We start from the raw sequence: 17,305 nt of genomic DNA, 5'->3' as shown, positions 1-17,305 counted from the left end.
TCTGCCAAGAAAGCCACCACCGGGGCCAGACATTTTGTGAAAACCCTCGGTGCCATCGTGAGACCATTGTGAGTGCCATTGTGAGATGACAAGGCTTTGAATTGATAGAGGATCCCCCCTATCTAGACGTGCAGGAAGTGTCAATGCTGAGGGCGTATCACGATGTGATAATACGTGTCCTTCAAGTCTAGGGGGACCATCCACATGTTTTTTCTAGGATGGTCAGTACCGACAGCATCCGGAAACTCCTGTACACTGTTCAGGGCCCAGAAGCCCAGTATAGGATGCCGGCCTCCATCTGGTTTCGGATGACAAAGTACCAGGAATAGAAACCAGGACTCTCCGGATTGGTGACTCTCTCGATCACATCTTTCGACAGGAGAGCAGAGACCTCCTGGTCCAAGTCCGGAGTACACGGAGTAGTCACGACCCCAGACACAGGAGGTGTCCCGCAGAACTCAAGGGCATAGACCAAATGTATGACTGTGAGGGTTAGGGTCCATGGTCACCTTGTCCCAGCTCGCTGAAAATGGGGCTAGGTGAGTCCGAAAGCGCCCCGAGTCATTGTTTCTTTTGGAAGGTGTACAGGTGCTGTTTCTGGAAGGCCAGCTTACTAGGCTGGAAGCCCGACTTGTATCTGGACTGAAACTTGCTGCCCTGAAAGGAACATTTGGACGCAGATTGCTGTTGAGGAGGGGCCTTCTGCGGTTAATAAGGGGACCCACGTGTAAGGCCTCTGTGGCTTGGGGATCGACGTAGAATAAAACATGGACCTCGCCGTACTCCTCAGCTTCTGGAGCTTTTGGAGCGTGTCATCTGTCTGTTCCGCAAAGAGGCTAGAGCCTTCAAAGGGAAGGTCCTTTACCCTAGCCCGGGCCTCATAGTCAGTCCAGACAAACGCAGCCAGGCCTGAAAGCTACAGACATGGCCATCACTTTGGCCATGCACACCACAGAGTGCCTGGCTGAGTAGAGCTCCTGTTTTGCCAACTGTATAGCCTCGCGGAGGAATGCTTTAGCTGGATCACACTTGTCCTGCAGCAGGAGATCCAAAAAGGGAGCCACTTTCCCCCACAAAGTCGTTTTAACAGGCATTATAGGCCTGATAGTTTGCCACCCTTAAGTGGAGGGCTGAGGCCAAGTAAAGCCTCCTCCCTTAGGAGTCCAGTTTTCTGCCCTCCTTGTCACCCAGTGTCGACTGGCTGTGACCCCTGGTCTTTTGCAGAGACGCTTCTACGACAATAGAATTAGGGGTGGGATGATTCTTTAGAAAGGCTGTATCATTGTGCAGTTGCACCCTATAAAAATTCTCCAAACGCCAATTAGGTTGAGAAAGTGTTGCTGGATTTTTCCAGTGACGCCGCATGATCCCCAGCAATGCCGAGTTAAGGGGTAAAGTGGCCGGTACCTTGGTCTCCACGTCAATAAGGCTAAATAAGGGATCCAATTCCCCCTTCTGCTGAGTACCGAGGCTCACGCCCAGTGCAGACACCATGCGGGCCACATATGTGGAGTACTGCTTATAATCCTCCAACGGAGAAATGGGCTTAGAGTCCAATTGTATGTCCAGAGGAGATGATCCCAGGGAAACAGCCTCTGATCCCGGGTAGCAAGAATCTCTCTCACAGTCTGATTCGGGAGGCGCTAGATAATATTGTGCCAAGGCCGTTGAAACTGTAGGGGAGTCCATCTTGCTTCCCACAATGTCCGGTACCAAGGCTGGAGGCTCTGACGGTAGCACCTGAGCAGGCAGCGACGCTTGTGCTGACCCAGTGTCATGGAGGGCGGATCGTGTTGCACAGACCAATCCTGAGAGGCCTCCCTTCTGAGAGCAAGGGGGGCTCACGCCAATCTCCGACGAGGTCTCTGCACAGGCACATAGCCCATTTGTGTAAAAGACAGACCACATCGAAGAACAGCAGATGAGGAATCAAGGAGAAAAAATGACACAACAAACCATTGCACGATCAGTTCTTTAATGACATAAATTCAAAAGTCAACAATAGCACAACATGGCAGTGGTTAAAGAAGGGGACACTGAAGAAAGAAACGGGCGGTCTCATTTTTGCAGCCCAGGAACAATCACTACGAACAAAAGTTATAAAAGCAAAAATTGATAAGACCCAGAAAGACAGTATGTGTTGGTTATGCAAGGAAGTGGATGAGACAGTTGAGCACCTTGTATGTTGTAAGAAAATTGCGCTGACTGATTATAAGGAAAAACACAATAAAGTTGCTGCGATTATCCACTGGAACTTTTGCAAGAATTACAAATTACCAGCAAGCAAGAATTGGTGGAATCATCTGATTGAGCAGGTCACAGAAAATGAGGAGGCAAAAATCCTTTGAGATTTTTGAATACAAACTGATAGGCATTTAGCACACAATATAGCAGATCTGACAGTCATAGAGAAGAATCTGGTTCTTATAATTGATATTGGCCTTTTTCACAGCTGCCGCACATTGAGTCGACACTTTCAATGAGCTGTCCACCACAATCCCAAGTTCCCTCTCCTGGTCAGTCACCGACAACTCATCCCATCAGTGCATATGTGAAGTTGGGGTTTTTCGTCCCAAGGTGCATCACTTTACACTTTCCCAACACTGAACTGCCCAGAGATGTAAGTTTTGGGAGGTTAAAAAAAAAGTTAATAAATAAATTTTTAAAAATAAAAATTTGCCATTTTGTCATCCACTCACCCAGTTTGGAGAGGTCCTGTCTGTTTTGGAATTCACTAGCCTAATAGTTTGATGTCATCTTTAAATTTGGTCACCTCACTGCTTACCCCAACTTCTAGATCATGTATGAATAAATTCTGTACTTCAATTGCACACATTTATCCAAACTCTTCTAAAAAATTTCCAAGGAAAAAGATTTCATTATTCATGAATGGAGTTCTTAAATCATTCTTATGCAATGTTAAGAAGGTAATAAAAATCAGAGCAAATATGTGTAGGCTTATGTTTTTTCTTGGAACTCATTTTAGAGCCTGGGTGAAGTGCCCAATCTCTAAAATAGGCTCATAAGGGCTGAAATTGCTCTTTATATATCCAGTGACACCATCTGAATCTATTGTATTCCTCCTAGCATGGACTGGGACTCTCTTCCTCCTGCTGTCTTCATATACTCATTAGAGGATGAGCCCTTTCTCAAGATCCGCCCTGCCCCCCAGGACTCCTATAATGCACTGCGTGCATGCGTGGTATATTATGGGGATTCCCTCAAGCAGCCAGGGCTGGCAGACAATCAGAACAACAGGGTTAAGAGAGTGTTCACTCTCTTAAGAGGGTGGCTGGCTTGGTGGGTTTGCCACCAAGGCACTGCTGGGATCAGGTGTGATCCCGCTGGTTCTCATGTGTGGGCAAGACCAGGCTTGGATTTGCTAGTCCGATTTTGCCTGCACGTGTGTGCAGTATGTGATAAGTTCATAATATACTCTGTAGGAAAGTGTATTAGATCCAAATGTATCACAAATCCCAGCAGACATAGAGGTCATTCACACAATCGAAAACTGCGTTCTGCCTGGGTTTGGGAACTGTGTGTACTCCCAATTTTTGATTGTGTGGAAGCAAGTCTAGAGGGAAACCTGGGTGGAAGTGATTGTATGGAAGGAAGGTAGGAGAAAAAGCTACCCAGGTTTTCCTCTAACCTTGCTTCCACACAATCACTTCTACCCAGGTTTTCCTCTAACCTTGCTTCCACAGAATCAAAAAGCTCTCAAACCCGGTTTGGACATAGTTTCTGATTGTGTGAATGACCTCATAGTGGGTCCCATAGCTGAAACACTGATACAGAAGTGCAGATTTAGCAATAACATATTGGTTTTAAAACTAGTTTACTTAAATGATCATGCTTTAAACACACACACACACACACGCCCAGTTAAGGCACAATGAAAAGCCATGGTTACACATTATATGAATTAATTCTGCGAGGACGGGACCACATGGGCTTATGTGGTCCACTCCTCCTCTTTCAAACACAAAGAAAAGGCGGGGGGAGTATTGCTCTCTTTTTGAAATAAATCACAATCCTGCATTATGTCCACACTTGGCAACTGTTTCTTTCAAACCACTATTAGGGAATATAGCAGATCTGAAACCGTGGCCAGGTTCAGACATAGCACGGAACTGCAGGTCCCCGCTCCGACCAATCCCATCCGCGTTGGGATGTTGGGAAGAGGGGCCTCTCTGCATTCACTGAGACTGCAGAGAGGTGGTGGAGCTGGCTGTTCAGGCTTCCATCTTGACGGAAGGACACCCTGCACAGCCAGTCAGGCTAGAGTGAAGGAGGAGCTTCTTCCCTTAACCCCAGTCCCATTGGGCCTAAACTGCAGAAATGGAGTCTGCATCACTCTGACTGTGGAGAGTGGAGTTTGGTGAGAGAAACTGCAGATCACTTTCCCCCATAAACTCCATTTCCCCAGGTTTGGACATTTGGGTTAGGGAAACCGTATGTCAAGGGATCTCTGGTTTCCTATTTTGTCTGAACTTGTCCCATGTTTTTGAGCCAGTTTGTTTCCCCCTAATTGTGGTCTGAATTAAATCACAGTTTCCAAGTTTAGAAGTAGCACAGAACTGTTTGCTTCAAAATGAAAGGAAAAGCTTTGCCTCTTCTCCACATATGCATAAAAGAGGAAAACGGGGAGGAGGACGCATCCAAACACACAGTTCAAAGAGGCTAACTTGGTAAGAAACCATGGTTTCCTATTACACTGTGATTTAGGGGCAAAGTAATTGAGACCATATAAGAGCAGGTAACAGATTATTTTCCCAGTCATAACACAAGTGTCTGAGCTCTTGAGGATCAAGAGAATGTCACATCACACAACTGTTGCTCCAGGACAATTATGCTAGAGCTTCAGCTTTCTGAAGACTTAGTGAAGTGAAGACTGCAGCATTGGAAGTCAAATACTGTACTTTCATATGCTTGAAGGAGCACAGTGGAAAGAAGGGAAACACAAATAGGGGAGTGGAAAGTAAAAAAGAAAATAAGAAGTGGAAAGAGAAGATAAATTGCTTGAGCAAAAAAAGATTTACAATATATAGCGCAAAACGGGATTTACAATATATAGGGAAGAAATAAGAAGCAGTGCAACAATATGAGAGAACGATAAATTGAAAGAAACAGTGCGCTTTAAGCTTTGCTTTAAAAATAAATTTGGGAGAGTAGTGCTGCTAGCAAAAAAACAAAACAAAACAAAAACCTTAAAATGTTTCCAAGTCCAGTCCAGTCTGACAATCAGAAGGAATATAAAAGTCTTCTACCAGAACCGCGCCCCCCCCCCCCCGCCCCATAAGAAAATGAAATTAAAGCCTTGTTGTGTTCTTTGGTAACTCAATAAATGCTGTGTGTCATCTCTTTATGTCCTGGGACTTTAATCATGTTGTCTCTCTTTTTAAACATACACAGCCTTTAAACTTTGCTGTATTTGACAACTTCAAATATTGTGCCATTAATTGATCAGTTACTTCTAAACATTTCCTCAGCCCTTTTCCACATAAAACTTTTCAGTTTGCAATACTCAGTTCTGAACTTCTGACACAAGCTAAAGTATTTACAGTTCTTTCAGCCACTTAATGTTTATTTATTCATTTATTTCAAAAGACAGAGCTCTTCCCATCTGCATTTTATCCTTAAAACAACCTGGAGTGGGTTAAACTGACTGGCTTCATGTGCCAGGGCACCCCAAAGTGGGTCTGGGGGCACAGCAGGGCCAACCTAAACTCCCCCAAGCCACCCCCAAATCGATAGGATTTATTGTTATTTATTTATGAATTTTTAAATAATTAATTTCAGGCTCCATAGGAAACCATTGCTGAACCTTTTTCATTCAGAAGAACACACTGTACTATGACCTTAAACACACTGTACTATGACCGGTTAACTAGGTCAGTAGTTGAAAGGTCTAGCAATGGTTTCCTATGCAGCCCAAAATTAATTCTTTGAAAATTCATAAATAAATAACAGTAATTACTATCAACTTAGGGGTGGCTTGGGGCAGCTGAGGCCAGCCCTGCCATGCCCTCAGACCCCCTTTGGGGCATCCTGGCACCCCCCCAAAGGGATGGGGTGGAGCTGCCACAAATACCCATTATTTCCTATGGGAAATAAAAATATCTTCAAAAATTCACCAATAATCAGAGAAGTGTCCAATTGCCTTGGGATTTGGTGGGTGGTAGGCACCCATGGGTGCCTACCAGCCACACCACTTTTGTGCCCCTAGCATGCCACCCATCCACCCACCCACACAGTGACACAACTAAGAAGCCAACCAGCTGGGAACAAAAAAACAAAAACCACAGAAAGAACTGCAAAGCCAAAGGGACCAAACCAAACACCACATCAGTACAGACTACCGACACAACAACAGCCAGAAACCAACAAGACCTAACTAGATGGCTCAAGGCAGTAAAAACAACCAACCCGTCACACAAGCTGCAAAGAATTTAGGGGGGGGGAGTAAAAACAACACACCAACACACTGCTGGCAATCACAGAATCAATAGCTCAGCCAATGCAAAGTCAAAAATTGAACAAAACAAGTCTCACAAAATGGAATACAGCTGATGAGCCGAATTGAGCAAAACAAAGTGTCACAAAATGGAGGACAGACCTGAAATGCACCCTAGGAGCTTTGAACCGAGGCCAATTTGGTTCAGATTCGGACCAGCAGGGCAAAACCAATGTCCGGCTTGGTCTGAGTTCGAACCTTCAAACCGAACCGGTTCGAACTTGAACTGGTTTGCACATCCCTAGCCCCTACAGTCTCCCCGAGGGCTGGAAGACCCTCACAAGCATGTTTTCAGGAGGCAGAGGGGCTACAAAGCAAAGAGGTACTGGCAAAAATTATCCCACACTCCTTGTGTAAGTAAAATATCTATCATTCATAAAGTCTTTGATGGGATTACTGTCTAAAGTAACAAATGAAAGCAACTTGCCATTTCTACACATCATTTTAAAAAAGTAACTTTTTAACTTAGACAAATCTCCCTGAGGTATACCTGGTTCACAGAAACTTTAAAGATCACCCAACTCATCTACATAACTCTCTCCTTTTTGCACATCAAGAACATAGGAGGTAGCACAGGAAATCAAGTGTATCAGTAAGTTCACCTGGAAAATACCAGGTGTGTGGATCTTATCAGAATGAGCAGATTTTATAAAGATTTTTCTTGGCAGTGGCAGTGGGTGGGGGGAGAGACTGCATACTTACTGAACTTCATATTCATATTCTCCAGATCACAACAAAATTTAGGTCACACTTCCTAAATTGTGACCTATGAAGGTGAACACAGCCCATCCAACATGCTTTGTGATTTGTGGGGACTCAAGATATTAGGGATGAGCCAGGACCAGTCCGGAGACCATTGAAAAAGCCTCCGGACCTGGGTGGTTCGGTTCGGGGTGGGGGGTGAAGCACGCGCATGATGTCTCTGTGATGTGTGCGCGCGCAAAGCACTCCTGGGAGGTTTTTCGGCAACATCGGGGAAGGGGCGGCAGGGAGGTATCCTGCTGCCCCAATTACTCTTAAGATTACGGCGCCAGAGCGGGAAAGCAGCGGGAGGGGTAAGTAAACCCTCCCGCCGCTCTTAAAGCTACCCTCCACCCCAGAACCAGACCGCAGTTGGCGGTTCCGTGCACACCCCTACAAGATATGCACAGTTCTTATTATGTGCATAGAAATGCAAAGGCGGCGGGAGGGGAATCATCAGGCATCTAGCAGGACACAATACATGGCTGAATTTCACTTGGTAATACCCAACTTATGTAGGCCTGGAACAAACTCTTTCTTACAGATTCCCAGTGATTCAGGCAGACAATTAGAAAGAACTCTTGCAGTTTAATGACAGCCTATAGAAATAAAGTCCACATCAGAACAATGTTCATTTTCCTAACAAGAATATATGTTTAGCAAGGCCTATTCTCCTAAAAAGTAGAGATTACACAATCATTATTTTTTAAAAATTAATATTGAAAGATACCAACCCATATCTTCACAACCATCTCTGGGTGGTGTTGGGGAGCCTACTAGTCTAGTTCCTGAAGTAGAATTAAAGTACAGTGTAGTTTTCAATAGCAGAGCTCAGTTTTGGAAAAGGAAGACAACAAAACACAGGGGAGGAGAGTCACTAAGGACTAGTGGACTGTGAAGGTACACTAAATTTGTATCTCCCAAAAATTAATCTGTGTACTGTAGAGACACACTAAATTAATACCAAAAAACCCCTGTGAAAAAACTGAAGGCTCCCCTGCCCCGTCTATTAATTCAACAAGTGCTGTTTGGGGACAACTATCTTTCAAAGCTGCCAACATAAGAAAGAGGCTATTTCAGACAACATTCCACTTCATTGACCAGATAAATGTACATCAAAACAAGATTTTGGAAGCAATGTGGAGAGGTGATTACACAGCTTCTTTTCATTTTCCACCTTGTTCTCAATAAAGCCTGCCTTCCATGCACTGAATCAAGAATGGAATTTGGTCGCATTTGGCAAATATCATGAACATTTGAATACTATGACATAAATTCAGTGCCGATGTATTTTCAACTTCATGTAAAACTCTATGCCCCATACTCTGCAGTGACTAAACTAGCTTTAGTACTATTTTAGTGTGTCAGCATTGCAAGCCAGCAAAAGTCCAACCCAGGTCTCAGTTAGGTCTCTGTCAAGTGTTTCACCATGGCCACATTCATACATAATGCCAAACCAGAGTTAAATGTGGCTAAGGTTAGAACTCCAGTACGCCAGAATGGCTAAACCAAAGTTACGGGCTGAAAATGACCCCAGTTTGCTTTGCCAAACCCCAAATTGAACCTTTGTTTATCTCCAAGGTTTGCCACCAAGACTTGAGATCTGGCCACCAAGGCATTACATTGAACTACTGGTGCAGCTATTAGGGATGTGCACGAACCTGTTCAGAGGCCCTTTTACACCCCCGCCGGAACTGAACTGCCCAGCCGTGGATCCGTGCACATCCCTAGCAGCCATAACCACAGTTTCATGCTGATTTCCAAACTGCAATCATAGAGACAGCAGTAGAGACCTTCCTGAGAAGGGAGCAATGGCGTTATATGTGTAAACATATATCACCAGTGCTCCCTTCTCAGGAAGGTCTGTACAAACACTCCTGGAGCACAAACACTCCAAGCGGGGCATGCCATCACAGCACCGGGAGGGTATCAAATGGTGGGGGGACAGGGAGACCCAGGGTTGGGTTTAAAAGGCAGACCCAAGCAGGTGACCTGGAGCAGCAAACTTCAATTTTTTTCACATATGGATTGGTAAAAGGGGGCCCAGAACCTGACCATTGGGGGTTACTGGTCCCTACTCATGAGAAAAGACATCTGGGAGGACAAATATAAAATGCACAAAATTGTACTCTAGTTGAACTAGGTGGTACTTTTGGTACATGCTGCAAAATTATCCCATTATCCCATGGTCCACTCTCTCATGAGAATAGCAACCTATAGGGACTCAATACCAAACCAGGATGCTCCATGCAGCAAAGCCATGAGGTCAAGTGCTGTCCTGGACTCAGTAACTGCCGCCAAGCTGCTGTCAATCCCTGCATCCTGCCAGTCCACCTGTTCATTGGAAACATCACCATTGCCCGCAGCCCCAAAGGGCAAGCCCACTGTCCCGGGCACAGCAAACCAGGGCTCTCTTCTCCCAGGAATCCCTGCATCTGCAGATCTGCATACAGCGCCATGCTGGACTGAGTCTAAGAACTTTTGATGGGTTTAAAGGTCTGTGCCCATCCCCTGCATCTACACCATCCACGCGAGTGGGTATGCCTTGCATAACAAGGGGACAAGTGGCCCTCTCATGGCACAGATAGCCAACATGAGCAGGGCATCCCCTCTCTGGGTGGAGAGCACTTTTTTGGGGGGGGGGGGCTCCAGTCCTAGTTTAAGAGGCTGCCACAAGCAGGGATTCTGGACCTGCCAAGTTCTATTTTTATTACAGAAAGGTTGGGGAAGGGGGCCCCAACCCCTTCTCCGGAGAGGATGTTCACTCCCTAGGCTTACTCATGAGCAGGGCTGGGCAGCTGGATCAGCATTGCTCCAGCAGAAAAAGAGATACTTCCTTTGTGATAACCATGGGTACAGACTCAAGGCAGACAGTGCCCGCTCAAGAGAGTTCCAGGCCATGTGGGCTCTACGTGATTTCAGATAATAATCTCAGAACTGTGGTGCACTCTCTGGTAACCTCTAGGCTTGACTACTGCAATGCACTCTATGTGGGGCTGCCTTTGTATGTGGATTGGAAACTTCATTTGGTCCAAAATGAAGCAGCTAGATTGGTCCCTAGGATGTCTTGGAGAGACTATATTATGCCGGTTTTAAAGCAATTGCATTGGCTACCAATAGGTTTCCGGGCAAAATACAAAGTGCTGGTGATTACCTTTAAACCCCTAAACAGCATAGGACCAAGTCACCTGGGAAAGCGCCTTCTTCTGCATGATTCCCATGGAACATTAAAGTCCTTGAGAGAGGTCTGTCTCCAGATGCCACCAGTTCGCCTGGTGGCAACTCAGGAGCAAACCTTCTTTGTTGTCACTCCTGGGCTCTGGAAAGCGCTCCCTATAGCCATTCCCAAGTCAACATTTTTATCTGCATTTAAAAGAGCCCCTAAGACACATCTTTTTAGCCTGTCTGTTAGTAATCTGTGAATGTTTTAAATTGTTGTTTTAATGGTTTTATTCTGCTTTGATTGTATTTACTTTTGTGAACCGCCTAGAGCTTTTGGAGTCAGGTGGTATATAAATTAAATAAATAACTATATAAATTAAATACATAGAGCCAGGTTGCTCTGTGGAAGGAAGCTGTGGGAAGGGGAACCCCAGAGACTGCTTTCCTTGTCTTGGGGACTGTGGCCAGGTTTATGCAAACCCGTATACCCTGGCAGCCCAACCAGCTAAGTGGAGATGTGCATCCCTGCACACACACCCCAGGGTGACACCGCTGTCCTAGGGCAGCAGAGAACTGAGGCTCCCCTCTCCTGAGAATCTCTGCACTTGTAGATATGCATGTGGCACTGTGCTGGACCAGACCCAGGAACTTTGATCAGATTTAAAGGTATGTGCCTGAAGCCACTGTCTCCCACATCCACAAAAATGGGGGGGGGGTTCCCCCTGCAGTGCTCTGGGAATGGTTTAAAAGGAAGCCCTCGCAGAGATTCCTGAGCAGCCAAGTTCTTTTCTTCTCACACAAAGGTTGGGAAAGGGAGGTCCAGCCTCTTCCCCTATTGGGAGGTCTTGCTCCCCAGGTTTACTCATGATCAAGGCCGGTCACCAGGATCAATATGAGTAAGCCAAAATCCTTCTTCAAAGTTACGGCCACCTGACCTGGGGCACACCGCCCAGGCATGAGAGTGCCAGGCCATGGGGATATACCCACACAACTCATGAGAAGGACCGTCAGAGAGAAGAGAATTGCCAAGCAAATTGAGACACGATGCCAAACAGGAAAACATCCCCTTCTCCCATGGATACCTTCCTCATGAGAGTGTTAGGCCATAGGGGCTCTATATCAAGCCAGGTTGCTGTGTGGAGGGTAGCTGTGGCAAAGGGTACCCCGGAGACTGCTTTCCTTGTCTTCAGGACTGCCACCGAGTAGCTGTTAGAGCATGCCCCATGCCAACCTGTCCACCCATGTTGACATGTGCAACCTTGCCAGCCCACTGTTCTGGGGTGGCTGGAGAATGGGGACCTCTCTCCAGTGATACCCCATGCTGGCAGATCTGCATACAGTGTGGCGCTGGGCCAGGACCTTGGATTCTAAATGGGTGTTACGGTCTGACCCAGTGTCTCCCCCTCTGCACATGCATCCGAATCATGGCACATGGAGAATCTAGATGTCCTCTGATGCAGGCAAGGCTTCAGAGGAATTTGCAGGGAAGGTTACTGAGAATCTTTTCTGATTTTTACCATTGACAGTTGGGGCCCCACACATGCGGAGGCCCCTCTGGTGCATTGGTGGGCTAGTTCAACTCGTGAGCTTGTGGTCAATAGGATGACCAGCGCCCCTACAGCTGCATTGGTCTCCTCAGTAGACTGGCCCTCTCATGAGGGCTAGCCACTTGGCAACAAGCTGCCAGACACTGGGTTTCAGCTGGGTCTGCATGGACTGCTTTGCCGGGGTCACTCCTCCAAGGCCAAGTTAGGGCATAGCCCACAGCATCCTTTGCTCCCACTCATCCTAGGAAATCTCAACGCTCCCCTCTCCTCTCCTAATTAAAGTGCAACAACAACCCCCAGACTCCAACCCTCCTGAGGGGCTACTTGGGGGGCTACAGTGCTATCTCTGGCAGAAGAAACACTGCTATGGCATGGCAGGGCATGTAAATGGGTTTAAATACCCTTTCCATGCAGAGGGCGGGCAGAGAGCTCCGAAAACTCACGATCGTGCTCGAGAAGTCCCTATCGAGATTGTGGCTAATCGCGGCTGCCCTGCTGACATGGTGATGCTTTGCCCACAATCTGGCCATGTAGTTTGTTGGGATCTGCCTCGGAGGCTGAGCAGAAGGAAGGATCTCCCCTCTCCTACAAATGGAGTTTAGCAGGCCATGGTTTGGAGAATGTCTGTGGTGCAATTTGGTGTTACGATTTGAAACTTCGGCCATGTTTACCTCCAGTTTGGCGTTACATGTAAATGCAGCCCATGTTTCATTCAACTGAAATAATGTTTCTCTTCAGTTTCTAATGAACAGCACATCTAGTGAAATATAAACCTATTTTTCATAACAAATTGCCAACTCAAATAGAAGTCTTAGCCAGGCAAGAAAAGACAAGAGAAGCATCGTGTGTTTTCCATTACAATAAAAGCCAATGAAGATGTACAGCCTAACTATAGTATAAAAAGTACTAGGATTATTCCCAGTTACAGTGGTCCCTCGACTTACGTAAATAATCCATTCCGAACGCACGTTCGGAGGTCGAAATTTTCGTAAGTCGAGGAGCGCACCACGGAAGTCTTAAAGCACTCGTAATTCGAGGAAGCCGCATCTAAACATTCGTAGGTCGAGTAAGCAACTACTTCCGGTAAGCAACTACTTCCGGTCTTTTTGTCGCTCGTAACTCGAAAACAACGTAAGTTGAGTAGTTCGTAGGTCGAGGGATTACTGTAAATGTGTACAGGATTGCAATCTTAAAGTGATACTTTTTTTTCAACAAGCCTGCTTTTCCCTTTTCAAAACATTTTCTTGCATGAATAGGACATGTTTCATTTACACCTGCCCAAAATGTGATGTCTTGAAATAGGTTAGCTGGTGGAAGGAAATTTCCCACCTGTGATCCTGCAGCACAGGCATAGTAACACTTTTCTCCAATGAAATTGTAAGAGCCTACCTTGAAAAATGTCATCGTTGCACCATCTTCAACTGCTCCATATTCTATCTTTGTTTGCTTCGCTAAATCATCAGCTGAATCAATGGGGGACTCCATGCGCTCCACTGTCAGAAAGGCGGCTAGATTAGCAGTGTACGAGGAAATGATGATAAGTGTGAAAAACCACCAAATGCCTCCCACTATCCTGGTGGAGAGGGCTTTAGGCATGAGCTCGGAACCTAACAAAAATCAGGGGAAAAGATGAATCCAGAGCATAAACAATATCTTGCATTGTTAGAATTTAGTACTTTGTCAAAAGGATGAGAATGGAATCACTGAGAAAAAACAATAAAAAGCTGCAGGTTTACATATTGCTTATACAAACACAACTGAAATATTGAAATGGATTTCACAACTGAAATATTGAAATATTGAAATGGAGTGTGTGTGTGTATACACACACACACACACATACACACTCACACACACACACACACACACACACACCTGTGTCACACAATATAGCAATGGGAGATCCAAATCATGAGCTACTGTGTAAACAGATATTTTTAATGACTTTAAAAATAAGTGACAATGACAAATGAAATGAGAAAGAACAGACATTTGAACTGCTAAAGAGAAGCTCACTAAAAAAATAAACAAGCATCAATCCTGAGCCTCTCTGTTAACATTGTAGTTGTTCTTACATAATGCTTTAGCTTCAAAGCATTTATGAACTGCTAATTAAGCAGCTCATAACATGTTTTGATTTCAACAACAAATAAGCTGCTGCCACAAACAAACCCCAACAGCTAGTAACAAAGAAATAAAGAAAAGTATCAGGAAAGCCTGATAAGAAATAGGAATACTACAAACCTGAAAATGCTATGCAGCCTTTTGGTTTGTTTCTAATCACCACAATGGATCTATATGTAACAAGCCAACGGTACAATAAAACATCTTCCATCTCTATATTTCACCCCATGGCTCAAGGTAGTAGTGGTGGCCAAGCTTAGTTTCATTTATTTAAGAAGCAATTATATGCCTAAACTAGACTGAAACAGACTATAAATGTATGGCTGGAGTTGCCTGCTCATGGCACTAAAAATGGAGAGAGCTGCAAACATTAATTGGTAATGTGCACAATTATTAATGCTAATTTAGAGCCTAATGATTCTATGGGTAGCACATAACCTCTTTTTGTGCGTCATTATTAAAACAACATTTAAATTTGTCTTAATTTGTGAAAATATAAATGTAAACTGACATGCATGACATTCTTAAGATTAATTTAATTAATGAATAGTGGCAAGGCATATATATACATTTTCCACAATGCGCAAAACAATGTTGCAAGGCATATATGCAACTAGGTGATTTAAAAGAAATATATCTGCAGCGTCATTATGATAAAGTATTACATTTTTAGTCAATTAGCAGGGTTTATATATTCATTTTTGTTTTACTTGGGTAAAATGGAATGAAGGCAAGATGGACTATTTTATTCCTGATTAATTATACTGTTTATATTACATCAATTAAGGAACTGGTCCAGCAAGGTAACACATCTTCCAATGAATGGAGCTTATGTCAAACTCAACATCAATTACAAAATGAAAAATTTAAAAAGGAAAGAAAGAAAGAAAGAAAAAAAGAACAGAAAAAAAGAAGTGGTATCATAACTGGACTATTAGATCTAAAACAGCCCATCTTACCCTGCAGTTCATCTTACCCTTGCTGTTTCAAACAAAAAAAGCTGACAGACTTGGACATGACAGCCAACTCCAGCGCCAGACTTTGCCTAGAATTCTGCAAGGAAAAAAGTAGAAAAGTACCTTTCTGATGTAGTCGCTCCTAGGCCCTGTCAGTCAGACACTTAAGACACTATAATGCTAATATTGCCAAATAAGCCCAACAGCTTTGACTATTTTCTTAAAAATCGACACTTAGAAAAGTCAAACAGGACTTGCAAGAAAAGAACAGGAGAAATGTTTGCCATAGTTGCCCCAATTACCACAAGTTCATATCTTACCCAAGGATTTAAAGAGAGTGCCATAAAGCCTGTGAAACAGAGCCTGGTTAGGGGATGACTGTCATGTACCCAAGGTAACGTCATGTCCAGCACTATATCCCACAATTTTCTGGGAGCAAAGGGGTGTGGGCAAGGAATGTATGAGTTTCCTCTATCATGTAGCCTCCAGCATTCATGGAAATGTGTTAGCACAAAAATGGCAATGATGCAACTATTAGCGTGTATCAGTTTAATGGGATCTTCTGAATTATTTATTAACTGTTCCATCTATTTATATCAAGTAGGCATTTTGTTTTAATTTGCATCTTCGATGTGCAGCTCAATATTCTTTAACAGTTAATGCTATTCAGACCTTTAGCAGAGTGGTGCTCCAGCAGTGGGAGTTCCCTGAATAAAAAGGTTTTGCTCATGCAAGCGGCCATTGCGAAGTAGAACTCTCCTTCTCTTCAACAAACCTCCACTGATAAAGTGTCACTCCACTAAAGATATGGATGTTATGGATGTTACAATGACTGTGCTGTAGGACATTCCAGATCTTTGCAAAAGTCTTAGCACACAGACTAGACAATACTTAATGTAAAAAATATTAAAAAAATGTTAATTCTCTCCCCTTTCAATTCTTCAATTCTTTGTTTCTTAGAAGTAAGGAAGAAAGCAGCATGGCATGTGCTAAAGAGGAAATGTTTTGTGTTAGAAATGTTTTACATTTCCCATATTGACAAGGATCCAAAGAAGACTGCACAAGTTGTGCATGTCCAAAGATTCTTTGGGCTTGTGTTTGTCAGTTGCGATACCACTACAGGGACTTGGAAAAGCAGGTTGTGATATGACACGGGATCTGCTGTTCAATAAATTTTAAAAAGCAAATACAAAATTCCACTGAGCTCTTAAGATTCCAGCTCACATGTTGACATTCAAGGTTCCAATTCTTCACCAGCTTACGCTTGCTCAGGAACACCAACTGAGTTGGTAAGGTAAAGTATGCCATCAAGTCAATTTCAACTCCTGGCGCCCACAGAGTCCTGTGGTTTTCTTTGGTAGAATACAGGAGGGGTTTACCATTGCCTTTTGGTACAACACTGAAGCTTTACAATTAAAATGGTTTTAAAAGCTTGGTATATTGATACAAACATTTTGGATTTAAATATAAAATCCTAACTGTATTTAGCTCACAGAAGAGCTATAATTTCCTTTTGTACATTTGGTGGTGGGTGGGGAGGTCTGTTCAGACATCACACCACACCAGTGCTCATGTGTTCCTTTCCCTCCTTGTCAATTAGGTTTCCAATTTTGGCTAGACAGAAAATTATGGTTGGGATATAATGGCTAAATTTGGTTTGGCACAAAATGAGAACATTGAGATGAAATCAGAGTTTGCCAAGGGAGGAAAAGGGGAAAGAGAAGAGAGTCTATTCACCTAGTACCTAACCATGGTATGACCTCATGCCTGAATAGACTCATATTCCTCAACAGAGGAATTCAAAGAAAGAAGAGGAAATTTAAGAGGAGCCACTGGGGCTATTCCCACAATCAGTAAAAATCGGGCTAAGTAAGCCTAGCCCGATTTTTCCCGATCCTGGGAACCACCGGGCTCAGCTGCGAGCCTGGTGGTTCCTAGGCAGGTAACCCGCCTAAGTACCCCTGCTTTTAGCCCTGGTTTGCAGAGTGAGCGCTCCGGAAAACCGGACTCCATGATCGTGAGTAGCCATGGCACAGCTCCGCACCACAGCTACTCATGAGTAGACCCCCCAGGGGAGGTAAAAAACCACCTCCCGGCTCCAGGGGTCTCCCCAGTATGCCCTGCACACTTGTGCAGGGCATACTGGGGCTTTTGGGGGTCGCGCTGCCCCCAAGCTCCCCAGCCCTTGCCGGCTCCATCATGGAGCCGGCAATCGTGTGGGTGGCCAATCAGTTGCCCAGGGCTCCCTGCCCGAACGTGAG

The 17,305-nt window shown here is 44.6% G+C and overlaps 1 protein-coding gene across 7 annotated transcripts in view; it reads right to left on the bottom strand.

Annotated features, from left to right (window-relative positions):
• The window catches only part of GRIK2 (glutamate ionotropic receptor kainate type subunit 2), an 808,572-nt gene that overhangs the window by 201,810 nt on the left and 589,457 nt on the right, over positions 1-17,305 (bottom strand). For 6 of the 7 annotated variants that reach the window (XM_053299652.1, XM_053298872.1, XM_053301185.1 and 3 more), the window contains exon 13: positions 13,354-13,571. In XM_053299652.1, coding sequence (XP_053155627.1) covers positions 13,354-13,571 — 218 coding nt within the window. The other variant, XM_053303621.1, reaches the window with a different exon arrangement.

Source organism: Hemicordylus capensis, chromosome 1 (genome assembly GCF_027244095.1).
Source record: "Hemicordylus capensis ecotype Gifberg chromosome 1, rHemCap1.1.pri, whole genome shotgun sequence".
NCBI classification, from domain to species: domain Eukaryota; kingdom Metazoa; phylum Chordata; class Lepidosauria; order Squamata; family Cordylidae; genus Hemicordylus; species Hemicordylus capensis.
The sequence above is the reverse complement of the archived record's forward strand: the minus strand, read 5'-3'. Positions and strand labels throughout refer to the sequence as shown.